The sequence below is a fragment of the Leucopleurus acutus genome (assembly GCF_964270905.1).
Source record: "Leucopleurus acutus genome assembly, chromosome: 9".
NCBI lineage: Eukaryota > Metazoa > Chordata > Mammalia > Artiodactyla > Delphinidae > Leucopleurus > Leucopleurus acutus.
In genome coordinates this window covers 108389939-108417860 of record NC_139144.1, presented here as the reverse complement: position 1 = coordinate 108417860, position 27922 = coordinate 108389939, and the positions used below count along the sequence as shown (strand labels likewise).

The window sequence follows — 27922 nt, the reverse complement described above, 5'->3', positions numbered from 1 at the left end:
CTTTTCTTTAACTTTGTATCTATGGAAACAAGGTTAGAAATGCTTTCTAAATCCAAAATAATAATTCAGAATTATTCAATAATTCAGAATTATTCAAAAGAATAATTTTCCCAGTAAAGGGAACGGCTGAATCGGGCGAGCCACAGGCTGAGTGTGGACGCCTCACGTGTGGGAGCTGGAGGCCTCGGGAGCTCTCGCCCGGCTCCCTTTAGCAGCAGAGGAGCGGCTGGTGGGCTCGCCCGGTTCGCCACGCGCCGGCCCTGCTCCCGGGCGGGCCCGGCGGAGGACCCACCTGCGCGCGGGCACCCCGTGGGCCACGGAGCCGTCCCGGCTGTCCTGGCACTCGCCGCGGGGAGGTGGCCCTCAGGACCCACACCCGCAGGGGCCCCCTGGCCTGCAGGCACTGCGCCGGGCGGGCCTGCACCGCTCCCACTCGGGTCCAGTGGCTCACAGCTTGGCGCAGGCACGAACCTTCGCGTTCCAAGGCCGCACACACAGCTTCTAGGTTGCTGCTACTTAGACACGTAGAGACAAGAAGCGGCTCCCGGAAAAGGAGAAATGGTCCAAGTGAGTGGAGAACAAGCTGAGCATATGGCAAGTCAGTGCCAGAGCAAAGCCTGGAAAGCAGGCCAGCCCCGAGTCGCTGTCTGCCGTCGCCGCGCTTTCCTGGGCGCCGCCAGGTGGGGCGCTGCGCCCGCGCTGGTTCCCCCTGTTTCCTCTGGTTTCTTCAGCTTCTGCTTCGACACTTGCCTCAGGCCGGTGCCTCTGGGCCGGGGCTTCCGGTGCTCAGGTCGCAGGACGGGGTCTGCCACAACTTCCCTGAGTCCTGCCGGCTCTGAGTGGCCTCCCGTCCCTTCCTGTCGGGCTGGGGGCTGCTCCCGGGGCCAGGAGCAGAGCCGAGGCAGGGGTGTCGCCGTAGGGGAGGAGCGTGTGGCTGCAGGGGCTCTCCGAGTGGAGGGGTGAAGGCGGAGGTCTGGAAGTGCCGCTCCATCAGGTGAAAGTCCGGTGGCCGCACCCCTGCCTCTCTCTGCTCGGGTGACCTTGGTGAACACACACCCTCTTACCCGGAACAGCGCGCAGTAGTGGGGAAGAGCATCTTTGGGGCAGGGACAAACCAGGCTTTTGGCTATGGACATATTACTCACCTTTTTGGGTCCTGGTTTTCCTCATCTGTAACATGGGAATCAGTGCATTGCAGGGTTATCTAGGACTCGACAGTGTATGGAAGGCACAGGCCACAGTGTTCAACTGACAAGCTCAGGAGCACAACTGTACAAGGTAGTGAGAAGGTCGCTACATTGTATTGTTTACTTGGGACAAGTGACAAAGTAACGGAAAATCCACGTATGAGAAGACATGTTGTGGAAAATTGCCACTGGGAAAAGGATGACATACTTGTCATTAACGCATGCCATGCAGTCCTTGTGCCGCTGGATTTCGCTGTAGTTTTATTTGGCTGTGATACTAAACCATTGGCTTCGTAGCGTTATCAGCTCTCAGTTTTAGCAAGATTGGGTGAGACTACTCTTGGTTTCTGAGTCTTCCTCTACCTTGTAGAAGGTCCACAATCACGCTCTTGTTCTTGTGGTCCATCTGAGAGGGAAGCTATTTTATTTCTGGTGAGAGAATTCACTTTACATTCAGCTTTTTCTTACATTATTCAGTCACAAAACCTCTGTATTATGTTAGCGCATGTTTATGTCTGTCTCAGAACTTTTGCAGAAGCCCTGAGGGAGGGGAGTGAGTTCTTTTGATTCTGGTTTGTCAGGCGAGAAGACCAGACCCAGGTGGGTGAATGGCTCCACTGTGGCTGGTTGGAATGGAGGTGATGGAGTTGGCGGGGCTGGGGCCTCTGGCCCCTGCAGCAGAGTCCCACCTGCGGGGACCCCCAGGAGTGGAAGGGACAGGTTGGGGCAGGTGAGGGTGAGTCTCCGATCAACAGGGCGGTGGGGTCCGGCTCACATGAACTGTTTCCACCACAAAATACAAAACCCTTTCTGAATGCCTCTTGGGCGTGGTGGGGTATGAGAGGCAGAGCCAGCCCGGCTCCTCTCAGAAGAGCTGGATCCATTTTGATTCTGAAAAGGATGAGAAAAAAGAGGCACCAAGGTGGTGACACTGCACCTCTCAGTGTTCAAAGTAAAGAGGAAGAAGATTTAGAACTAAAAAAGCTCAGGAGTGTGTGTGTGTGTGTGTGTGCGCGCGTGCGTGCGTGCACGTGTGTGTGTGTGCACGCGCGTTTGTGTATGTGTGCGTGTGTGCGCACGTGTGTGTGCGTGTGCGTGCGCTCCTTGTCTTCACGGACAGTGTGCAGCACACCCTTAAGTGAGGAGTTCTAGTCTGACCACTGGGTCCCAGGAGATTCAGGGTAGATGGCCGGCTGTGGCTTTCTTCATGGATTTAACTCTTGCCTTCAGAGCGGCATCCGGACCCGAGACCATCCATGCACTTGACCTGAGGCAGCAGCGTGAGCGGTGACCGCCCAGGGTGAGGGGGCAGCGCCGACCTGGGGACGGGACTCTGTCCAAACCAAGCGCCGTCAGACAAATGTCTCTTTCTTTCTCTCTTGATGGTTTATGGCTGATATTTAAAATGAAATACGGTCTTTCTTAATTTTAGTGCAAATAACGACACAAGTAAATTAGCAGTCAAATTAGCATGTTGCCTGGCTGGGTGAGATGTGCACAGCATTTGCAGCTCTGGCCGTAAATAACTTGACATGCTGCCGGTGGCGGCCTCTCTGACGCATTTTCTCCGGCTCCCTGGGGTAGACCAAGCCAGGTGGACACTCTGATAGCACGCTCTTGTTCCCAGGTTGGGATTCAAGAGTGAATCGTGATGCACGTCCCATTCAGATCGCATCTCACTGTCAGCCGTGATTACAGCAGGACGGGGAGCGAATAAAGCATTTTCCTGATGCCTTTTCAAGCAGTGTCACCTGCCGCTTCCACGTGACAAGCACAGAGTTCTTACTGTGAGCGAGTCTCTGGCCTGAGCCGTGCGGCTGCCCTTGCCCCTCTGTCCTGTCTTCCTCTGAGGTCTCCTGCGATCGTCCTGGGTGGTAATGGAGAGCGGCCTCCCTCTGAGGGCCTGGGCCGTGGGAGAGGCGGCCCGAGCCCCGGGCTTCTCGCAAGGCCCTTGGCCGTTGCTTCTGGTCACCCAGCCGAGCGGGTCTCCCTCTGGGTGGATGAACAGAGCCTTAGCGGTTGGCTAACCTGGCCCTGATTTCAGTGATCGAGATGCTGAGACCAGAGGGGCCAGGTGACCTCCTTGAGGTCACTGCTTTGGGGGGAACCAGACTGGACTCAGTTTCCCCAAGTCTCCCTGTGCCAGGCTGTCTTGGGGGGGCATTCGCGCAGCTTCCCTCTTAGGGTGTTTTCCTCCTATCCCGCACTCGGCCTGGCTCTGGAAGGAGCGGGGAGTGGGACAGGAGGGCGCAGCTGCGAGAAGAGGGGAGCTGAACACGGGGGTCAGTTCACGGTGAAGGAGGCGATAAAGGTGTGCGTTGAAACTAGACTAAAGAAGGAAGCGCTGTTTCTCGTGAGGTTATGAGGTTTCAGGAGGATGGAACCTCTGCTCTGAGCTGAGGCCCAGGGCACTGTCCAGCTCGCCGCGGGTCTGCACCCTGGGCCTGCCTCTTAGGGCTTCTCCTCTGCAACGAGGGGACTGTAAGGTCCGGCTCTGACAGTTGTCACAAGGGCAGGGTGAGACTCCTTATTCTCGTGAATTTGGGCCGTTCCATCCTCTGTGAGACTCTCTTCCTTGGTTCTGGGACCGTATTTTGCATCCTCTGCGGATCCGGGTTCTGGGCCTTCCTCAGTCCGTATCTGTTTAAAGGAATGAGTGCTTCAGCTGTAGGATCTTAGAGCAGTTCCCTGATTGGAAACTTTACAGTGACCCTGGGGGTGAATCCCTTGTGATTAATTCCTCTATTTGTCATCCTCTTTCACTCATCTGTTTACTCTTGAGCACCTGCTGTTCTCCAGACACACGGGTAGCCATTCACGAAATGGTAGGGGATAAAAACATAAATTTATGAGGTTCCTCACCTTGAGAATCTCATAGTCAGAGAAGTTATGCCCTTAAGTTGACATCACAATACAATGTGGAGAGTCCTACAGCGGATGCCTGGACAGAACTAATTGGCCAGCCTAGTCAAGGGAGTTTCCAGGGGGTACTATCGACTTGGGTCTCAGTGGGTAAATAGGAGTTTGTCAGTTGGAGGAACAGGAGTGCAGGCATCACGCTTTGAAAGTAATGTGTTCTCTGCATCGCTGAAAGGTGCGGTGTGTTCAGGGTACACCTGGCGCTCGTTGGCTCACGGCCCTCCGCTGGGGCAGGTGTGCCCGAGGGGACCTTCCCGTGAGCGGCAGAGGGGGCGGCGCCCTGAGGACCACTCTGTTGTTCCCATTGTTCACACCCTCGCCTGACCGGGTCACCCCACTGGGGATGGATTTGCTCTTGTCCTTTCCCTGCGTCGCAGATGTACTTGAAGGCAGAGCAGGAGGCCCGCCTTCTGGGCCCTTCCCCTGCCCCCCGCTTGTGGGTGAACTTGTCTGGCGTCACGCTCGCTTCACGTTCTGGTCTCTTTATGGTGCGTGTGCCTCTCTCCTTCCTCTTTCCCATTCGTTGGCCACAAACGCAGGCTGCCTGTCCATTTCGGGCGTGCACGTAGCGGGTGTTAGGACGTTTGAGAGAGGGACTCAGGGGCGCTACCCGAACGATGATGTTCACAGAGCCCTGTGGGCCTGGCCGTGACGGGGAGCTTGCCACGAGGTGTCTGCCTGAAGGGCCCGCACCCGGTGCCCCCTCTGCCGCTCACGGGAAGGTCCCCTCGGGCACACGGCCCCTCCTCGTTGCCAGAAGGGACAGGATGACGGTGACCATCCTCCTGATGGAGAAGCTGCGCCTGCATTTATTCCCTCTCACTGACTCAAGCCAGGGGCACGTTGTTCTGGCTTCCAGATGATGCAGCAGCATCTCAAAAAGGCCAGACCCTCAGAGCCCGTGCAGGTCTGCACTGCTTCTCTGGGACGCAGGAGTCAGCAGATGCCACGGCCCCGAGGGCTGCATGGCTCCTCCTGAGGCTCTGACCCCTTTCTCCTTTGTGTTTCCTCCCCAGGCTGCTTACTCGAGGATGGCCTGTGCACACCCTCTGAGACCTGCGTGAACGGTAAGTGCTGGTGCCACCGGACACATGGCTGAGGGTGTGGGTTTGCCTCTGTCCCACCAGCCCACTGTGACTCCAAGCGTGGCTTTTCGCTGTGTGGAGCGAAGGTTCTGGGTGAGGCTGAGTTTGTTGATTCTTCCGAAGAGCGTCGTGGAGCTGAAGCTTCTCTGGACACTACTAGAAGGAGAGGAAATGGGAAATTAATGGAAGTAGACAGGTTCTTTCTGTGAACGTGTGTTTGTGTGTCCGTATCTTTATCTGTGCCTGTACCCCAGTATTTTAAGCTGATTCATGGGAAGCTGTTTGTTTGTATTTAAAAGTTACAGGTGACTGCTCAGACTAGTGTCAGTGAAAGTAGTTAAGGCTCCATGAACCCAGAATTCCGGAGTAGGGCTGCTTGATCTGGGGACTCTCAAGTTCTTCCCATCTCTCCTCTTCCGCAGCTTCATCCTTTCGGCCCCCTCTTTTCCTCTCTTATTAGGCGGAGGAGAAGACGTCTGGTGCTTTGTGTTTTCCGGTAGGGCTCGTAGCCCACAAGCGGGGACCTAAAATGTCAGAGCAGGGTGTCCTCCCAGGCCCGGGCTCTGGAGCCTTTGCTCAGAGGGGCTGCCCCTTAGAAGAAGACCCAGCGTCTTGTTTGATTGGCAGCAGATCCGGGCACTGCACACGTCGATCGTGGCCCAGCATGAGGCGGGCTTTCTTCTCCCTCACTGCCCGTCCCCGTCGTTAGATTATGGGTGTGTTTGGGGTGGATTTTTCCCTGCCTGGCCGGACACAGGCGCTCTGGCTCCACCCGGCTCTCTGCGCCACGCGGGGCTTGTGGGTGGACCCAACTTGGGAGGCCGTGCGGCCCTGGGACCCTTCTGTCCAGTGCAGTGAGGCCCTCGGGGTGAAGGGGCCTTTGCCTGACCTTCGCTGAGCTCACTGGTCTTTGCCAGGCCCACGGGGGACACTGTTGAGGGGCTGAAGGTCAAATACCAGGTGCGCCAGGCATTCCGGGGTGAGAAGGTCCTGGGTCGGAGAGCGCGGATTTCAGGGCTGGGAACAACTTTGTGCCTGTGTCCCGGCAGCTCGCGTGCCCTGGGGACGAACTGCTGACGGGCTGGATGGTTCGGTTTCGTGTCTTTGCTTGGGTGGGGGGGTTCTGTTCAATCATGACAAGCAGTGGCCTGGGCTGGGGTGTGGCCTCTGTGACCAGAGCTGTCCCGGTTTGCGACGCTGCAGGGCTGTCCGGCCTGAGCGCCTCGGGGTGCAACCTCGCGCGGCCGGGCCTCTCTCTGGGTCCCACTGTGGCTTCTTGCGACGGTACCTCCTGAAGCTTTTATTTGGAGGCAGCTTTAAATATAATTTTATTAAAAAAATATGTCATCTGCCCTGACTTGGTGAAGTTTGATTATAAAGGAAACAGGTGTGCCTGTTTAATTTAATTGGAGACCAGGGTGGCCCCAACAGGATAAAAGCTGTAGCTCTGTTCCCTCCCTTTGTCCTTGACGAAAAGCAGGCCTGGAAGTCACAGCTGTCCTCGGAGGCTTTCCTTCCCTGACCCCAGCTGGCCGCCCTGGCATGGAATTACATTAACATTATATAACGTAATAGCTTTGAGTTCTTTGGAAAAGGAAAGCAATTTAAATGGAAGTATAAACACACAGGCCTTGATTTATGGAGACAGGCAATATTTGATGTGTTCTCTAGTACAGTTGAGAGCCAGCTGTGAAATGGCAGCGTGGGGTGATAGGCAGTGACACAAAGTGGTGCTGTCCTGGATCTGTGCTCCCCACGAGCGACTGCACGAGTCACCCTGGCAGCAGGTGGGTGTGGGCCAGAGAGTGTGGCCCGGCAGCCAGGACACCACCCGGGGCCAGTGTGTGGAGTCCAGAGTGTTCTGCGGTCAGACTCGGTTCTTCTCTCTCTCTCTCCCCCCCCCTCCCTCTTCCCCCTCTCCCCCTCTCTCCCTCTCTCCCTCTCTCCCTCTCTTCTCCCCTCCCTTTTCTTGGGATACAGGTAGAAATATATGATCCTACTAACCTTATATATATTTTCAAAAAGCCCAACAGGCCTTGTCAAGCACAATTAAAATGCTTGCATGGAATAAGATACTTTATAAAGAAAAGTCAAAAGAAATAGACTCACCGCCTCACACCTATTATGATGGCTACTGTAAAGAAACAAAACCCAGAAAATTACACGCGTTGTCAAGCATGTGGGGAAATTGGGCCCCTTGTGCACTGTTGCTGCGAATGTAAAATGGTGCAGCTGCTGTGGAAAATACTATGGTGGTTCCTCAGACAATTAAAAACAAAGTTACAGTGTGATCCAGCAATTCCACTTCTGGGTATATACTCGAAAGAAAGGGAAACAGGGACTCAGAACAGATATTTGTGCCTCCAAGTTTACAGCAACGTTACTCACAGTAGCCAGGAAGCAACCCAACTGTCCACTGATGTGAATGGATAGACAAAGTGTAGCTCATCCACACACGGGAACATTATCCAGCCTGAAAAAGCAGGGACGTTCTGACACGTGTTACAACATGGGTGAACCTGGAGAGCACGATGCTGAGTGAAATAAACCAGTCACAAAAGGACAGATACTTAATGATTCCACTCATTTGAGGTCCCGAGAGGAGCAGATTAGTAGAGACAGGAAGTGGAATGGGTGGGGGGCACCAGGGGCTGGGAGGGGGGATGGGGAGTCGTGTTCAGTGGGGGCAGAGCTTCAGTTTGGGAAGATGAGAAAGTTCTCAAGGTGGATGGTGGCGATGCTGCATAGCAGTGTGGATGTACTTAATGCCACTGAGCTGTACACTTAACAGGGGTTACGATGGCACAGATTGTGTATAGTTTGCCACAGTTATAAAAAAGATACACAGATTGGGAAAACCATTAGCAACATGGCAGACCAAGGGTTTGGATTCTTAACTACAAAGAACTCTTACACATTATAAGAAAAAGGCAAAGAATTCCATAGGAAGGTGGGTGAAGATGTGAATATAGTAATTTACAGAAGAGGAAATTGTGAAAATATGTTAACCTTCAATAGTAATTAAGGAAATATAATTATAAACCACACCCATCAGATTGCCAACACTTAAAAGATGAATAACATCCAGTGCGGGTGAGAACACAGGGAAATGGGCACTGACGTGCTTAGATGGTCAGTATGTTTGGTGACGTTCTTTCAGAATGTAATCTGGCAATATTTACCGAATGAAAAATACGCTGATAATTTGATTTATTTTTGAGATTCACACATATAAAAGCAAAGGCATCCAACAGTATTTATAGTGGCAAAAACGCACGACAGCTGTAAATCCAGTGATGTGGGAATGGTTTATGGTAATGGTTTCATAAATTATGGTGGATCTATGGTATGGAATATTATAAAGATACTTAAAAATGTGTAAAATGTCTATTTTCTGACCAGGAAAATGTCCATTATATAGTAAGTAGAAAAAGTAAGTTGCAGAGCAGTGGTTATAATATGATGTAATTTTCTGGGAAAGCCCATCTATGTATCTGCATTTCCCCCTCCCTGTATGACCAGGAAGGAGGGTGTGAAGAGGACCACTGGTATCTTTTTGGGGAACTAGAGACAGTTTGGGGCGGGTGTGGATGAGGGGATCCCAGGAAAAAGGGTGTGAAGAGGACCATTGGTATCCTTTTGGGGAACTAGGGACAGTTTGGGGCGGGTGTGGATGGGGGGATCCCAGGAAGAAGGGTGTGAAGAGGACCACTGGTATCCTTTTGGGGAACTAGGGACAGTTTGGGGCGGGTGTGGATGAGGGGATCCCAGGAAGGAGGGTGTGAAGAGGACCACTGGTATCTTTTTGGGGAACTAGAGACAGTTTGGGGCGGGTGTGGATGAGGGGATCCCAGGAAGAAGGGTGTGAAGAGGACCACTGGTATCCTTTTGGGGAACTAGGGACAGTTTGGGGCGGGTGTGGATGGGGGGATCCCAGGAAGAAGGGTGTGAAGAGGACCACTGGTATCCTTTTGGGGAACTAGGGACAGTTTGGGGCGGGTGTGTATGGGGGATCCCAGGAAGAAGGGTGTGAAGAGGACCACTGGTATCTTTTTGGGGAACTAGGGACAGTTTGGAGCGGGTGTGGACGGGAGGATCATTAACTTACGTTTAAGTGCCTTTGCGTTGCTTCATTTACTAAAGCAATCGTGTTACTTTTGTAATAAAACTAATCTTATAAAGACATTTCAGAGTCTGATTTAGAAAGGCAGATCTTGGACTTCCCTGGTGGCGCAGTGGTTAAGAATCCGCCTGCCAATGCAGGGGACACGGGTTCGAGCCCTGGTCCAGGAAGATCCCACACGCCGTGGAGCAACTAAGCCCGTGCGCCACAACTTCTGTGCCTGTGCTCTAGAGCCCGTGCTCAGCAACAAGAGAAGCCACTGCAATGAGAAGCCGGCACACAGCAACGAAGAGTAGCCCCCGCTCACCGCAGCCAGAGAAAGCCCACGTGCAGCAACAAAGACCCCAACGCAGCCAAAAACAAATAAATAAGCTTGTAGAAAAAGAAAAGAAAGGCAGGTCTGGTTAAGGCCTGCTGCCTGGGGTGCTGACCTGTGCAGGCCAGGGCTCTAGCCAAGCCCCCAGCTCCCATGCAGAGGGCGGCCCTGGGGGAGGCCTAAGACCCCATTCTGGCCTCAGATGGAAGCTTCTTGGTGGAAATGTCTTGGGTGTCTGAGGTGGGTGGGCAGGAGGACAGATGGTAGCTGATGGTCTTCAGGTGGGGTTAACACTGGGTGGGCAACTGGACGAGAACCTGGGCACAAAACAGCCCCTAAGTCCAGCGATGAACACTAGTGGGGCCAGGGGTGGAGAAGCAAACGCTGGGGCTGGGGAGGGACCTCTAGGACGGCCGCCTCGCTCCCCTAAACAGCGTCCATCGCCACAGCAAGAGCCTCACTGGGCCCGGCTGGGCTGGCGGGCCTCCGGATCTGGACGAGGCCTGGGGTCAGGTCCCGGGCCACCCACTGCCTCTTTCTTGAGTTGGCCCTTCTGGGGTCTCAGAAATGCAGCTGCCGGTCCCCAGCAGCACAGGCCCCTGGGCCCCGAGCACGTGAAGGAACCATCCTCCCTCCTCCCTCCCTTTTTTCTTCTTTTCCTTCTAAAGCTTTCTTGAGGTCTGAAAGAAGCAGACCAAATCAGTATTTTTGTTGGAAGCTCTCAGAACATTTTTCTTTTTTTTTCATTTTTGTGTTTAGCGACCACAAGCTGGGTTTGTCAGCTGCTGGTTGTGATCTACTGGCGTACCCAGCATGCCCTGGCAAATTTGATAAACGGAGCTATTCTGTTTTATTGCACTGGAAAATATAGAATAATAAGATGCTTTAATTTGACAACTTGGAGACTATGAAAAAGTACAGTCAGTTTGAAAAAGAGATTAGGTAACAGCAATAAAATCAACACAGTATGAATCATGGGCCACCCGGAGAGCCTGAAAAGGCCCATGTGATCTAGACGTTCTGAGGCTGCTGGCTCTGTGCGGAGGGGCTGCCCCGAGGGTGGGCTCGGCATTCCGGCTCTTAAGGCCGATTTCCGGCGCTTAATGGGATTCCCATGGAATGGCTTTACAAACCCCACTTTGTGAAAGCCGTTTTCACCCCCTTCCAGGAAGATGATGCCCCTGTGTGGCTTCTGCTGTTCAGGTAATAAAAGCAGCACTGAGGAACGATCAGATTACTGGTTCTTCACTTGACGGTGACATCCTGATTGGGCTTCTAGACTCCAGGGAGGTAGAGGCTGATAATAGTTTTGTCTGGATAAGTCTCAGGTTCATGGCGCTTTGAATCTTGGATAAAGATGTTGAGGATCGTTTTATCAGCAAGATGTAGAGGCCAAGTCTGCGGGTTTTGATCTTCACCAGTGGACCATTCTCTTGCTTCTCTTGGGCTATTCCAATTCCTGAAGCATGCTCTTGGGAGTTCAGCCGCGGTGTTTGCAGGTCGGCCTCTGCTCAGGGCCCTGGGGGTGTGTCTGAGGAGGTCCCCGTGCTGGGCAATGAGGACCAGTGGCCAGTCAGCCCTCGTCTTGCCCGCTTTCCCACAGAAGCCCTCGCTGAGCTTGCTGTGGTGGAGACTACAGATGAGACCCATCACACGGCTGCAAAGGATCAGGAAGAAATTCAGGATTTGGATACTCTGAAGTTGGTCAGTTTGGGGGTAGCCCTAGTGCTTTCTGTGATCCACGTTGCTCTGGGCCCATTGAGCAGGATTTTCCTTGAAAACTTCCTGAATCCTGGGAGAGAAGTTGTGCCCATCTGTCTGTAGTTGGCCCAGATGGAGGGGCCGCCATTTGTAACCTGGGGGAGTTTTCAAGTATCCTGGGAGTCCATTTGTCTGCATCAGAGAAGCGATTCCTTTAAGGAAGCACAGTTCTCCTGCTGTGTCCTCGGCCATTCAGTCTTATATCCTCACTTCACTGTGTCCTCAGTTCTTGATGATGTCCTGCCCTTTCCGTGGAGGAGGGGCTTGGGGAAGATGGAGTGTCCTGGCCGCAGGAGAGCTTCGTGTGTGGAGGAGCCCCCTCCTGGGAGCGAACCCTGAGTGGTGCCACAGCCACTGCCCCATGAGCAGCTGCTTTTGCCACGACCACCCGGGTCCAGAGGGGAGTCTCAGTCCCTGCAGCAGAGCCACAGACTCTGCACGCACACCGAGCTGGCCCGGCTCACTGAGCTATGGGGATGTTGTCATCGCAGCACGGCTCAGCCTTGGCCAGCTGACCAGGGAGTGACCAGGTGGAGTGTTTTCCTGCCCTTGAGGTTTCCCCACCTTCCCCGAGGAGAAACGTGAACTTGCCCCCTGGGTGTGCGCGCGTCCCCACGCCTCTCCCGGGTGCTCACCCCGCGCTCTGGTGCCTCTGCTTTCTCCTTCCTGATTTCTTTAGTCATTTCCTCCCACTTCTCTTCTTTTAATAGAGACGGGCTCATATTAAAAAGTTTCAAAAGCCGAAAGAAAATATGAGGAAAGTAGAAGTCACTGCCCAGGGGAAGCCTCTGTGTCAATAGTTTAATGGAAGTGCTCCAGCCTTTTTTCCTGTGCAGATTTCTGCATAGTCGCCAGCATATTAAACCTACAGTTTTGTATCCTGAGCAGTCAGTAGTCTAAACCTGCATTTTCTGATGCTACGAATAACTGTTTGCAGACCTTCTCTTTAATATCTGCCTAATATTCAAATCATGTGGGTGTAACATAACTTTAAAGAGCATTTCCATGGATTTTAATATTGAGGATACATCCACTGTTGTTTAAATTAATATAAGTGTCATAGCAAAGAAGGGCTTTGTGCCTAAGGTTTTCAGTAGTAGTTTGCATTGGCTTCCTAGAATATATCCTCATACCCAGAGTACTGGGTCGTGGTCTGCGGGGCTTTGGCGGCTCGTGGCGTGTGCCGGCAACCCGGCTTCTATCACGCGGTCCTGATTTGTGCTCCCATGGCAGGCGTGAAAGCAAACATCTCACTTCTCAGCCGAAGCACGATCTTTTAAAACATCTTTGCAAATTTGATTTCCTTTTTTCTTTATGTATGGAGTAATTGATAATTAGACCTTCAGCATTTATTTTTAGGACATAACATCTGTTTTTTGACTGTCTCCCATTTCGAGTTATTGGCCATGGAATCAAATCTACTTTTAAAAAATTTGGAAACCTGCTTTCCTAACATTTAGTATACCTATGGGATTACACCTAAACAAACTCTCTTTTCTGTAATCTGTTCCAGGATGACTTAATCTCTTTCTCTCGAGTCACTTCTGGAACACTTACATTTGTTCTCTAATGGCCAGAATTATTTCAGTTTGCTCTTTAAAGTTGTCCTTTTCGTCTGTCGCCCTAGATCTAAGGGGCCCCTCATGCACCGCGACCCGCAGTCCTGCCAGCTCCCCCTCTGCAGTATCTTCTGATTCTCTGCGTTTCCTGCTCACAAGGACCCGTGCTGCTGCTTTGCTGCACTTCCCTCCTGACCAGTGGACCTGCCCCCAAGTCCCCTCCCCCTCCGTGCGTCCCACCCACTTCGACTGCGGTCCTCAGTGCCTCTCTTCCCACAGAGTCGCGTCTAGACCCCTAAGGCCAGTGCGAGCTTTTGAGGTCATTTGCCACGTGGCTGCCGCCGCCGGGTTACCTTTAAGGTGGCCTCCCTTCACCGGGTTGCCTTCCGCGCTGTTCTCGCGCTCCTTCCTTTCCCGGGCGTCTTCCCTCGTCCAGCCCCGCCCCCTCCTCCTGCGGTTCCTGCACCCGCTGATCTTTCCCTCCTGCTGTTCACCAGAACACCTACCTTGTCCTGCCACGGGTCTCAGTGCCTGGAGTTGTTTTCAAGGGTTTGTGTTTTAACTTCCCTTCTCGGTTGAAGTTTGTCGAGGAGTCTCGAAGTACTGCCTTTCCTCTGCTAGGGGTCTGCTATCATGCGCATGCAGAAAGTATTTACTGATTTCTGGACAGTTTGCATCCAGACACGGAGGCCTGTTGGAGATGAACGGTGGCGGTCCATTGAGTGAGGGGTCCTTTCCTGATCCATGCAGTTGCTGGGAGCACAGCACTTCCTCTTCAAGGACATGCCCTGGACCCACAGGGGGCGCTGGTCAGATGGCACCTGTCGTGGGGTTAGCGCACAGAGCACTCCTGCCCACCCACCCTACTCCTTGCCTCTCTCATGGGTTCCTGCCCAGCAGTGCCCACCTGCCGTGGCCCCTGTTGGCCTGGCCTTCTCGCTTTCTGCCCCCAGGTGCGACCTCCATCCTGGCCACGGACAGGCACGGCACATGGGCTACGTTGCTGTGCCGAGTCGGGCCCTCACTCGGATTCTCTGCTGGTTGGGGTGACGCACAGGACTTGCGCTCGTCCCGGAAAAGGCATTTCTGGAACCTGCTTGAGGGCCTGCCTGCCTCCCGGGACCAGACCCTAACACGGGTGTGAGCATGGGTCCTGCCGGCTGCGGATGGGGAAGCAGAGGAGGAGGGGCTTGGAGAAGCTGGCCAAGTGCGGCTGGACGCGGCGGTTGGCAGGGGAGACGGGGGGGCCCTCCTCTCCCCCATCCCGCGCTGCAGGGTCCGCCTCTGCCCTCAACAGCCCTCCTGTACCCCCTGCTCCAGCGTTGGATTCCGTTTTACACGTCTGTTGAGCTCTAAGGAGAGAAAGTAGGGTTCCCCATCCAAGCTCAGTTTGTCCCGCTGGAGGGTTTTCATGTGACACGTGACGCCAAGGCGAGTCCTCTGCAAGCAGCATCTGAATGCAGCTGCATCCACACCTGCTGCGTGGACCAGGCTGCTGCCCACCTGTGATAGGAGGGGCAGCACCAGGTGGGGCTAACCCGCCCTCCTTCTCATACAGCCTCGAGGGTTCTGGGTGGAGAGCGTAGAGCCGTTCTGGCCGTCCACAGGCGTCCCTGGTGATGGGGAAGAAATGAGGGGACGCCCACATCCGGGTCGGTGCGTTTGAGAACCAGAGCTGTGGAACGAGGGGCTGTGCGCCTGTAAAAGTCTGTCCAGAGCCCTTGACACTTACAGAAGGGGCGCATTACTGAGGGCAAAGATGTTTGTCTGTTTTAGTTTTGCTTTAATGGAGAGTTTGGCGCCTTCTCCTGAGTCAACAACATGCTTACTTATGTGTGTTGGTTTAAAGCTGAATAGCTGTTCGGAGGGTAGAAAATGGGAACCAAATATGTATTACCCATAAAATGTAAATGGCGATGGTTTCCAGAACTTTCTAGTGTACCAGTTTTTGCAGAGACATACTGTCAGGTAGTAAAGCACTCCCAGAGTCCTTAAGAAGGATTACCATGCTGTGAAGCTTATTTAAAACAAAGCTTATGAGAAATAAAATTGTGTCTTTTGTCATTTTCTAGCGGACATACCCCATTTAATTGAATGTTAGTGACAACGCCAAAAATCTCCTCTTCCAGGAAGTCTTCCTGGTTGATTTAGAACCCCCTCCTTCTCTGCCCTGAGCAAGGTGCATGTGTGCACCTCCCTCACCACAAGCTCCAAGGTTGGGGCCCAGCGTGTCACCTGACTCACGGGCGTCGTCTGTGGCAGTTGGCAGAAGGAAGGAGATTGTTGGAGATCAAGGAGGAAATGGCAAAGTCTAATTCTGCATTGAGTTACAGCGTGTAAATTCTCACTGCTTATCTTCACATCTGTTGAGTGGATTTTTAAAAATAAAGACTTTCTTTTTCCTAATTATAACTTACAAAATCTGGAAATAAAGAAAAGAATAAAGGACACAATAAAAATTTCCCTGAAGATAACACCACAGCTCCATTCTGTTTCTTCCACGTAAGCAATTCTCTTATCTCTTTCTCAAGTTTTCACACCGCGTGTGGTGTGTGCACACAGGACAGTGGGCAGCGGTCAGCACTCGGCTCCCTTGAGAAGCAGAGCATCATTGTTACTCCTGAGCCCACTTCTGCGTTATTGTGATGATAGAAGATGGCAGCAAAGTCTCATTGTATAAAAAAGGAAAACGTTAGTTCCTGCAGTATTTACCTGCTTTTCTCTTTTTGGCTTATCGTGTATTGATTCAAAGTGGATTATACTGATAATACTTGGATACATTCTCATTAAAAATGAGCAGTTTGGAAATACATAGAATAAAAAGTGAAGTGTTTTCTCCACACCCCCGCGTCCACCGCATCTCAGCCCACCGAGAGGCAACGGCTTTTACCAGTTGCTGTGCGCCCTGCCAGCCTGTTTCCTGTGTATGCTGACGTGGAACGTGCCCGGCGTTTCCTCAGGAAAACGGTCTAGCAGGGAGCATGTCTGAACGGTCTCACCACCTTTGTTCTGTGCTGTGATGGGAGCATCTGTGTCATCCGAGGCTGCTCTGTGGGCAGGACCACGGCCCCAGCTGCAGCCCCGGAGCCCAGAGGTGTGGGACTGCATCCCTCGGCGTGGCCGGGAGGCTTGTTCCGCTCCCAAATCCCAATTAATCAAAACTCAGAGGGAATGGGAATTAATTACTGAGTTAAATGGTGTGAAGCGGAGTTTAATTTGGCATGTTAACAGGAAAAGAAATGCAATTTTGAGCCTCACGTGAATGACTGGAGATGCGTTAAAATTGATTCTGCGCATTTGCGTGCCCGCCGCACGCACACGCGTGCTCAGAGCGCGGGCACGGCCGTAGGCGCCCAGGGCTCCGAAGAGCCCTTTGCGCCTGTCCCCCAGGCTGGGCTCCTGCAGGGGAGGCGGGAGGGGCAGGACCCGGCTCCTCTCTCCTCCTCTTACCTCCTTGCCGCTCGGGAAGCAGGAAGCTGCACCCGGAAGTGACCCGCTTTCCTTCCTCTCAGCTCCGGGGCGGTCGGCAGGTCGCCAGGCAGCCCCTCCCGCTTAGCGGCTCTGGGCCCTGAATTTCCAGGAAGATACGGGCTGCTTCTTCCGGCACCTGGGCTGGCAGTTATCGGGGGATTAAAAGACATTCATACGTCGGAAGCTGAGGACTCTGCTTCTTTGCGTCTTCATGGGGTGCCGCGTCAGCATCGTCGATGCGACCCTAATGTGTCGTATCTGGTGTGGCTTTGTAACTACTGTAATCAATACTGGGAAACGACGGGGGTGTTTTATTCTGAATAAACAGCGAGAGGGTACACGTGAAAGTGTAGTTTCAGGCCTAGCCGTCTGTGGTCTTCCCTTGAGCCAGGGCGTTAAGGAAGCAAAGTCCTGGGGGTTCGTCCCTGCACAGCGTGGCTCTGAGCGTGCCTATCCCCGCACCTCTTCCCCAGCAGACTGCCCGACGAGCCTCGCTTAGCCCGTCCCGGGGCGCCCACCGCCAGACTCGGTTAGGCTCAACTGAGTGCACCCCACCCCTTGGAATTTCAGGGTAACGGTCCAAGGCCCCGTGCCCTGTCCCCTGCTCCCAGGGCACAGAGGTGACCTGCTGCAGTTCCCAGTTGCCCGGTCATCGTGCGTCCACAGGGAACAGTTAAACTGTCCCACTGGGGGCCTTCGCCTCGCCAGGCCTCTCCAGGACGTCCTCCGCCAGGCCTCATCCTCCAGCCACGCAGCCCGTCCTACCGCCACAGCCCCGCTGCCGCCTTGCCCACCCGTCCTCAGGTGTCGCCCTGCCGGGGGTCTTCACCTCCACCTGGTGGGCCCTCCCCCGCCCCAAGGAGGAATTAACAAGAATGTGAGGCGGTGTCTCCATCTCACAGGTGGGCCACCGGCTTTGAGGACAGTGCCCCGGCTGGGGATGTGCGTGTGTATGGAGACGCTCTTGAAATACTGTTTCCCCTTTTGTCCCTGTTTCTAGATTGATTTACCAATTACTCGAATTAACCCTTCAAAATCTCTAACTGCGAAGACAGTAGAGGATAAGGAGTTATCTAGTAGATGAAGCCTATTTTCGGGTTTTCTGTTATATCCAAACCAGAGCTGTTGAGAGCTTTCTCTGGGGGAAAGTTAACTCGAAGGGCCAGTTATGGACAGTGTCTCCTACAGGGTCCAGGGTCCATGGATCCGCCGGTGATCTCGGTGTGTAATAGCTTCCTGATGAATGAGCAGATTCCGTGTGTGGAGTCCAGAGGCCCTGTGCCTCTTCCCCTGGGATGAACGGCCAGCTGCCAGTGGGCAGCACTGCCTGCTGTGCAGGTGGGCGGGGGCTGCGGGGGTGAGAACCCGCATCCACACCCCGGTAGCCGCGCTCACCAGGGCTTTCTTTCTGGCCTGAGTCTCTGCTGATTTGTTTATGCTGCGGTTTGGGTTGGGGTCTTGTAAGCACTGGATCTTGTGTCTGCCTAAGAATGTCAGCAATGTGAAGAGGAGCGCTATTGTACAGGAGCATCTGGGGCCTGGGTGGAGTGAGTTCAGCCAAGCAGATTGTATCAGAGCCAAGAAGTGTCACTATTTGAGGTTTATGTTGGACTGGTATTTGCTCTGCAGTTTGTTTCTTTTCCTTTCAAGTGCCTAAAACATTTGGTTTTTAAGATATTTATGGCAACCTGTTTTTTCCTACATTAATATTTAAAACAATATTTTTTTTTCAGTTTATCATTATCAACTGTTAGACAGTTGGATGGTCTGAGCTGTCTTTGGAAGCCAAGATTGGAGTTTTAATTAGCTCATTTCAAACCACCCTAGATCTCCTGAGCCTACGACCGTGCCCTTCTCTGGAGCCCTGCGTCTGGGGATGCATTTTTGCACTTTAGGAAGCATCCCCTGCTGGGAGCTGGGAACCCTTTCCTCTCCCCCGCCCGGTCCAGTTGCCACGGCGATTATAAACGTGTCGCCAGCGGGGGCAGGGCTGCAGCAGTGTGGTCCAGTCTGCAGGGTGTGGCCTTCTCCCAGCGGCAGCAGCCCCTGCTGGGGCGCAGACCCCGTGGTCGCATTCGCCCTGTCTGCTCTGGGGCGGGATCGGCCCGCCTCCACGGAGCTGTCCCAGGAGTGGGCTCGCGCCTCCCGGCCCTGGGGACGCCCACCCTGTGAAACAGCTTTTTACAGACACAGTTTCTTCAGAGGACGGACGTGGGTTTGTGGCAGGAAGGGTTTTAAAGTTTTAATGTATTTCGTGGCTGCCCCTTCTCTGTTAGTAGGACTCTGAGTCTAGAATTGCTGCGATCTTGAGAGAAATGTGCTACGTCCTCGTTCAGTTTTGGTTCACTTTGCTGGAGGCGTTGGAAGAGATTGGGAGCTGGCGTTGGGGGTCACGAGCTGTTGATGTTTTCAGCCGCGACCAGAGGCTAGATGAGGGGCGTGTGCCAGTGGTCACGCCACTGTGAAAAGCACAGGACTATTTTTAAAGCAAAATTTTATACTAAACTTGAGTTCTAGAGATGATATATTTAAAAAAACTTTTCTTTTTCTTCTTTGATCTCTAGGTAACCATGTGGGAATTTCAGTGTTTCAGCCAGTGGTGTGTTGGTAAATGTTCAACAACCAGCTCTGGCCGGGGGTGTGTTGATTTGCAGTCAGTTTCCATGGTCTAAATGGTGCCCCTGGGCTGATTTCCACCCAGCCGGCTCCACCACAGGGGCGTTGGGCAGACACACGACGGTCAGCTGTCAGCAGCCGGGGCCATCCCAGGGTGAGCCTCTGTTTCAGAGGTGCCGTCTGCCCGTCCTGGGACCCTTGGGCACACAGGTTCCGCAGGGGTGGGTCTGTTGAGTGTCAGCTGACGGCTGGGTGATGGCAGAGGTCTCCAACGCAGGGGTGATTTTCACGAGGTCAGGCTTGGCGTGGGGTTGTTTTGAAACATGCCCTGGTCTGTTCCCCGGGCTCAGAGCTTGTGAGGGAGTCCAAGAGGGTTAATGCCCCGCACGTCTCTTCTGTAACTGAAACAGGGTTATGTGATAGCAGTGTGTTTGCATCGGGTTATGTACTTTTCTGAGTGTTTTCACACGTTATCTTCTTGGATTTCTGCAACATTCCTGAGCGATTCTTTTCTCCTGAGATAATTTCGTTCTCATTTAACAGGTGGTAAACTTGGTCACTTAGATGTTAAATTGGGTGAACGCGGCAGAATCTAGACCCGGGGGTGCCCCACTGTTCCTCCAACTGAATCATCATTTGCTTCCCACAGCTGCACAGAAGCACGGGGGGATCACCATCATGGGCCTTCAAGGGGCAAGTTCTCGATTTGCTACTTGTGAACCCTTCATGATGTCGGCAAAAGTGAGGAAATGGTCGTTTATGGTGAGATGGGTGTTGAAGTGAGAATAACCGCGTCGCGAGCACCTTTGCAGGAGCCGAGCGGGGGCTGGTGGTACCAGCTGGGCAAGCTGGTGACTGGTGTTGTCTTTTTGCTCTGAAACCAGATTCCGGTGATAGAATGAGCCAGGAGCCTCGCGCTCGCCCAGACCCTGGAGAAACCCTGGGCCAGGGAACCCATCAGCTGGGAGGGTCTTGGTTGCTTTCACTTTCATGAATAAGAGAAAACGATCTGCGGAGGGGCCTCCCCTTGATTCATTTGGCTCGAAATCAGTTTTGTTAACGGGGTTTTAAACTTGTTCTCAGAATTGGAAGAAATCCCAGAGACTGGAAACTGGTGATGCTGCGTGGGTGAGACTCTGTGGAAATCAGGCTGTGGCCGGCCTGTGGGCTTTATTAGGAGGGCGGGGGCGGGAGAGGGAGAGGGAGAGGGAGGCTGGCCCTGTGGCCAAGGAGAAGGTTCTTCTTTCATCTCCAAGGAGGAGGTTCACCGGCTCAGTCACCTTCCACCGTGGGGTGGGGGAGGACTCTTCCTCAGCTCCCTGCTGTGAGGTTTGACAGGAGGACCCTTTGCTTTCCTGTTTTCTTCCTCCATCTTGGAAAAAAAATAACAGCTCTGATTTTTGCTTAGAATAGAACTGATCCTCTGAGAGTGCTTGGAGAGAAGGAGGGGGAAAGCGTGATTGCCTGAAGGGCTCTCAGTGGTGGGATCGGTCTGGACAGACCTCAGGCTCCCCAGACCTCCCACTGCTCTGGGTCTGTAACAGTCAGGCCAGCTCAAGGTCAAGAATCCAGTGTTTTGAGCAGCGTAACGTGGTGAAGAGATTGGAAGTAGTACAAGATTAATGGATGCGTTAGAATAGTGATTACCCGGGCTGTGGTCCAGATGTGCACTGGCTTTATCAAGATGACCAGGGTTTTAAGTCCTTGAGGGGCCAATCTGACAGAGTTGGGGCGGGGGTCTGGTCACCAGGCAGGTCCTGGCCCCTCCCTGCAGTGTTGCGTTGTCCTCAAGAAGTCCCTGGCTGCCTGGTGGGCTCACCTGAGGATGGAGCAGACCCTCCCCACCCCCATGCCTTCTCTGCCCACCACCAACATGCAGCTCACCCCTTCCTTAAATTCTGTGTGATGCACGAAAATCCACCGAGATGCGCACTCAGGGTTGTGTGTCTCCCTCTCTGTACGCTACACCCCAAGTAACGTGGGGTCCTGAGCTTCTCTCCACCTGGGCCGTCCGCACCGCCCTTCACCTCGGCCCTCTCTGGCCCACACCTCCCGCCTCAGACGTTTGTTCTTCTGTTGCTGAGTCCTGTTCTGTCGATGAGTGGGCCGTGTTTGGGGTGTTTCCAGTGTTTGGCTGTCATAGGAAGGCTGCTGTGAACACCCTGTGTGGGCCTTTGGGGGTGGAGGAGGAGGTAGGGCTTGTCTTGGGGTACCTGCCTGGGGAGTTCCCCTGAGTCTGGTTACCTGAGATTCTGGTAAGATGCAGAAATGTAAGAAATAAAAATAAAGAAATGAAAGGCAGATTATCACACATGCCACTAGGAAAACACACAGTTGGGAAAACACACAATAGGATTGCCTATTGGTCGGTCTTAGTTCTTCAGCAAAGTGGAATAAATTTTATGTTCCCAGTTGTTGAAATGAAACACCATGACCTTATTTGATTATAACCTATGTCCAAATGGAATTCTTCCATCTCTACTTTATTACTTTCCAATATGTCAGACCTTGTTATGATGGTAGGAAAAATCCCCGTTCCTTATGTTTTCCTTTGGCTAGACTTTCTCACTTGCCGAGTGGCCTGAACAAATCCTATATGGCAGCTGACCTGGTAGGATTCTCTTGTTCTTATTTGTTTCAGTGAACAGAAATGCACCCGAGCATGATCAAGACCCCCGTGGGTCGTGGGGCAGGGGCGGGGGCCAGTCGTCAGCCTCACCTGTCTGGAGCCCAAGTCATCAGAGCCCTGTCTTTAGTCTGATTGGCTCTGCCTCTGTGGACTTCAACCACCAAGTCACGGTTCTCCTTCTGGCCCAGGCAGGTTGGGGGCTGGGGAGTCTTGAGTTGCTTAACACCCGTTGTCTCAGCAGGGTGGTGGGCTCTTCTCTGCCACAAACAAAGGTGCAGCAACAGTTTGTATTTTGTTTCTTCACTCTTTAAAAGGAATCACAAACAAAACAACTAGACCCAAACTTCACGCGTTTTGGGTCTGCTCACTGTGGATTAATGTTTTCATTTTCTTAATCTGAAAGCCTGGTGCCGTTGGTTCATCTGGCACGTGTGCGTGTGCACCGCCATGGACACAGTGTGGCCATGATATCTGAAGCACGAGCATGTCGGACTGAAAGTCAGAAAACTCAGGGCCAGTCTAGGCTCTACCAACAGACATTTCCTTGACCTTCTACTTAAGTGAATTCTCCGTGGAAGGAGCCAGTTTTCTCACCTGTAAAGTGGGGAGTTTGGCTACATCAGGGGTTACAAACCGTGGCTGCCCATTAGAAACACCTGGAAGCTTTTAAACAACTGATGGCCAGACATCGTCTGGCAGAGTCGAATCAGAATTGGGGAGGGGGTGGTCGGCATCAGTGTTCTTTCTTTTTCTTCTTTTCTTCTTTTTTGTAAGCTCCCTGAAGTGATTCTAATGCACAGTCATAGTTGAGAACCTCGGGGCCAGATGATTTCTAAGAAACCTTCCAACCCTAAAAATTCCATGACATCTACACTGAAATGCCAGCTGTGCTTTGTGCAACAGAGCCAGAGGTATGGAGGGGGGTTCAGTCTCCTCATTATCGCTTGTATGGCTTGTTAGAAAGAACATCGTTAGCATAGAATGTATTCCTCTGTGGACATGCAAATCAGTGCAAATGACTGATCTGCCATTTAAGAAATCGCAGATTGCAGCACAAAACTGTCTTAGGTAAGTAGCCCTAGTCCAATTAGTTGACAGTATTCTGTACTTCGTTATTAAGGAGATTTGCCAAAACACAGAAGACTGTAAAAATGCTACAAAATATTATTAATACCTGCACAGTGTTTTACAGTTTATGGGAGACTTCATACTTTATTTCACTTGAGCCACAACATTCCAGTTGTACCCTAGACTGACTACTTGTATGGCTGTTTGGTCAGGTAGAAATAGGGTAGGTTGTCAAGGAAAGCAGGGATGTAGACAGTTGGCAACAACTCAGTACAACCCAACCCAACAAGGCCAGATCTGGGAGGGGGGCTACCAGGTCTTTGGCAGTAGAATTACCTAAGTTTTGGAGGCCAGTGACTTACACATATGCTATGTAAAGTGAGGGGGTGAATTCTGTGTTTGCCTTAAGTGCGTCCTTTTTGTTGCTGCACAGATGCAGATGCATCATCATGCAACAGAAAGACCGCCGGGCGAGAGGGCAGGGGATCTGGGTTCAAGATCTGAAAGCAGGTCCCCAGGTGAGCAGCTTAGCACATGTGACCCTGGGAGCTCTATGCTGTAGACTCAGGAAGTCAGAGACCATGTGCCCAAGTCCGGCAAGCGCCTGGCGTGTGACTGGGTCTTGGCAGGCAGCTGCTGGAGGCCATATATTTAGGGCAGCGTCTGGCGTGTGGCATCTGTCACCAGGCTGGATGCTGGTTATGGGTATGGCTTACGGTCTGTCCGCCCCTGGAATGTGAGCTGCATGGGCAGGGTCTTGACTGTCTGGCTAATTGATGTTTCTGGGCATCTACAACAGCGCCCACTGCAGGGCTGGCCGAAGCAGAGGTCAGTGTTTACTTTGTGTTTATGGGACATGGTGCCTTTAACTCCCCCTCAGTTAACTTTATCAAAGCAATGTATATACGTAGTTTCGAACAGTCAATTAACACGAGGTTCCAATAAAAGCAGAACAACCCCCCGCCGCCCCCCCCCCCCCCCCCGGCTGCCTGTCTGGGTAGCATTTCCCACAGGAGCATCGCCTGGCCGTCCAGTCTGAGGTCCGGCGGTTGCCTGTGTGTATTCACGTTGGGCACTTCCACCCTCGGTCACCGTGGTCCCCTGGTCCTTCTCTTGTTCCTGTTGTAACAGAGCAGGACCCTATGGGGCCTTCCCAGGACAGACCCCCCATGTCCTCTGCCTGCCTTTTGTCTGTAGGAAAACTTTAAAGAATAAATTTAATCAGAGAAGTCAGAAAATGCAGAAGCAAAGGAAAACAGTGAAACAAGCAAAATAATAATAGTTTAGTCGTTGAAGTCAAAGCCCTTCAGCTCCTCCTCAGGGCCGCACATCGTATTCTGAGCCACGTCCTGTGAGCTGCTTTGTAGATCCTGAAGCGCCCCCACTAGGTTCACTACGTGACGACCAGACGTAGCCATGACACAAGCTGCCACAAGTCTGAGAACTGGCCTCGAAGAAACAGCAGCGAACTGCCCTGGACCTGAAGCCTAACTGTATTAAAACAATCGAGACGACGCCGGTCGGACCGTTGCACGAGCAGTTTCAAGGTGGCTGTGGGAGCTGTCGGAGCTGCCCTGCCGTGTGTCCCAGCAGCGGGGCGGGGTGGACAGGCTGCAGGCATCCCGCGAGGTGGGGGATGGAGCCAGAAAATCGGCCCCCCACCCCGGAGGTGGGAGATTCCTCTTGTAATTCCTCCCCGACTCCTCGAGGGTCGCGCACGGGCTTCTTGGGATCAGGCTGAGCCCCTGTGGGGCGGCGGACGTGCGGGGGTCTCCGAGCGGCTCTGCCCCACCGAGGGCGCGCGGCTCTCGGCTCCCTGGCAGGGCGCCTGGCCGGGCGGGCTGCGGGGCTCCGCGCTCCTTCCTTGGGGCGGTTTGCGCAGTGCGCGGTGGGGAGCGTTTCGGGCCGGACTGCTCTCTCTCCGATTCTCGGGGTCCCAGCGGGCCGAGGGGCCTCACGCTGCTGGGAGTGCCCAGGCCCTGGACGGCCAGGTGTCCTCCGGCCCCACTGCCGGGCCCTCTCCTTAGGTCTCAGAGCTGCTGCCCCGGGTAGCAGGAGCGAGTACCGCCCTGCGTGCAGCCCGTGGGCAAAGCCAGCTGCTGGGGCACCGCTCGTGGGGAGCCCTGCGTGCAGACAGGGTGACCCTCCCCCCAACCACGCTTGGCCGAGCGGGCAGGAGGCGGTCCCCGCATGACCTGCCTGAGCGTCCCAGAAAACGGAATGGAGCCGTCCATTCCCACATCCACACAGCGGTGCCCTCAGATCCTGGTTATCCAGGGCGCGGAGAACCCCCAAGGCGTAACGCAGCGTTATCAAACGTTTAAGTGTCAGTGCTTCATAGCACCTCATAAAATGTAAGTTAATCTTCTAAGCATTGGCACTGACAGTGAGGATGGCGTGGGAAAAGGCTGGGTACTTGAGTAGAGATGGGATCCAGCCAAACTCGATGAAAAGTTTCCACAGGTATTCCTCTGGGCAGAAGTAGGTGATAAAAAGCATAATACAGACTAATAATTATTAAAAGTCATTCAAGAGTGATTTTTCTTCTGCACAATCCTGTTCTCAATTTTAACTGATTCCCTTAAGATCAAAGTTTTAAAAAATGTACTTTGGTTTTCTCCTTCATTTCCTTTATCCCACCACAGGGCCCCTCTCCAGTCGCGGGTAGAGGCGGTCAGTCTGCCCTGCAGGGTGAGGCCTTGCTCCCTGGGGCCCTGTGCCTGCTGGGCGGGGGTCACAGCGAGTCCCTGAGGGCTTCGGTGTTGGCACAGTGGCGTGTAGGCATTGCTTATTTTAAGCGAAAGGTGCTGACTGGTAAGGCCCAAAGCGCAGAGTTTTATGGAGGTTTTATTTATTTCCTATTCTGAAAGCACTATTCTTCATTAAAGAAAACTTGGGAAGAAGACGAGCCCGTGGTCCTGTCACCTGAGACAACTTAGTTTTGATCTCTTTTTTTCTGTGTTTTTCCTGCATTTGGACACGTTTTGTGCATTTATAAACATATTGTTACTATAATTCTCTCTTGAATTTATACAATACATATTTTCTATCTAATTCACTCTCTTCCTAAATATAACCTTTAAAAGAGTAATAGTTTTGGGTCCTAAAATTAATATCAAAATCACAATCCCTCTTTACTACTGCTTAGGAAATCCGTTTGTTCATTAGTTCATTCACTCACCGTTTTGTGAAGGGACATTCATTTATGAGTGTCAGTGCCAGAAACTGACTGGAGCTGGGGTTTCACAACACCCCAAGCATGCAAGGATGTGGGAAGGCAGACATTTGAATAATGGTAATGGGAAAACACCCTCCCATCCCAAAGATGGAGCATCTAACCCCACCTCATGGTGGGAGAACAGGAAGGTCCAGGCTCACAGGTTTAAGGATGAGTAGCATTGTGGAGAGAGAGAAAAAATTCTAGGCAAGAGTTACTAAGTTTTTACAGCTGGTTTAAATGTCACCTTTTCTCTGAATCTTCCATGATCTTTCATAGTGGTTGTTTGTATCCGTTTTCCTCCCCTACCCCCGGGGAAGGGAAGTTTTTGTATCACCCGTGACCCAGTGCTGGCACATGTGAAGCGTCAGTGTGTTTAGTCCATTTGGCGACACTGACCATCTCCACTTACGCAGCTTGAGGAGAAGGGAGGCTTTCCCATGGGCTCAGCTGCTGTCCAAACGGACCTGCATCTCCGGGAGGGCTGTGTGTGGTACCACTGCCCGCCCATCCATATATGTGTGCGTACGCATGGGGGGCTTTGCCTTAAGAAGTCTGTTTTAGAAGAAATGAACAGTAGAGAGCAAGTTATTACAGTGACATTGTTTATAAAAATACCATCTTTCTATCCAACTTCCAAAACATTGATAAATCCAGTGGTAATTAAACAGCTTTGGAGCATAGCACACAGAAAACCTTCAAATTCTCTATTACAAAACAGCGTTGATACAAAAAAACTGTAAAAGATAGCCCACAGTCAAAAAGATCATAGTACAGGTACCGCTCAAAGGGTCCTGTACACACCCTAAATACAGTATTACTAACGTAAAGATCATAGTACAGGTACCGCTCAAAGGGTCCTGTACACACCCTAAATACAGTATTACTAACGTAAAGATCATAGTACAGCTACCGCTCAAAGGGTCCTGTACACACCCTAAATACAGTATTACTAACGTAAAGATCATAGTACAGGTACCGCTCAAAGGGTCCTGTACACACCCTAAATACAGTATTACTAACGTAAAGATCATAGTACAGCTACCGCTCAAAGGGTCCTGTACACACCCTAAATACAGTATTACTAACGTAAAGATCATAGTACAGCTACCGCTCAAAGGGTCCTGTACACACCCTAAATACAGTATTACTAACGTAAAGATCATAGTACAGGTACCGCTCAAAGGGTCCTGTACACACCCTAAATACAGTATTACTAACGTAAAGATCATAGCACAGTACCACTCAAAGAGTCTTATACACATCCTAAATAAAGTATTACTAACATAAAGATCATAGCACAGTACCACTCAAAGAGTCTTTAAATAAACTATGACTAACATAAAAATCACAGTACAGTACCACTCAAAGAATCTTATACACATCCTAAATAAAATATTACTAACATAAAGATCATAGTACAGTACCACTCAAAGAGTCCTGTACACATCCTAAATAAAGTATTACTAACATAAAGATCATAGGACAGTACCACTCAAAGAGTCCTGTACACATCCTAAATAAAGTATTACTAACATAAAGATCATAGGACAGTACCGCTCAAAGAGTCCTGTACACACCCTAAATACAGTATTACTAACATAAAAATCATAGCACAGTACCACTCAAAGAGTCTTTAAATAAACTATGACTAACATAAAGATCATAGTACAGTACCACTCAAAGAGTCCTGTACACATCCTAACTAAAGTATTACTAACATAAAGATCATAGGACAGTACCACTCAAAGAGTCCTGTACACATCCTAAATAAAGTATTACTAACATAAAAATCATAGCACAGTACCACTCAAAGAGTCTTATACACACCTAAATAAAGTATTACTAACATAAAGATCATAGGACAGTACCACTCAAAGAGTTCTGTACACATCCTAAATAAAATATGACTAACATAATCTAGTAGCACATTAGAAGAATACTATGTCAGAATCAGTTGGGGCTCATTCC

The 27922-nt window shown here is 51.9% G+C and overlaps 1 protein-coding gene across 1 annotated transcript in view; it reads left to right on the top strand.

The window, feature by feature from the left end:
- PTPRN2 (protein tyrosine phosphatase receptor type N2) overlaps positions 1-27922 on the top strand; it is a gene marked incomplete at both ends in the record, with an annotated part of 672304 nt that overhangs the window by 45262 nt on the left and 599120 nt on the right. The window contains one exon of the mRNA XM_082845910.1: positions 5123-5173. Coding sequence (XP_082702036.1) covers positions 5123-5173 — 51 coding nt within the window. The remainder of the gene's footprint in view (positions 1-5122; positions 5174-27922) is intronic.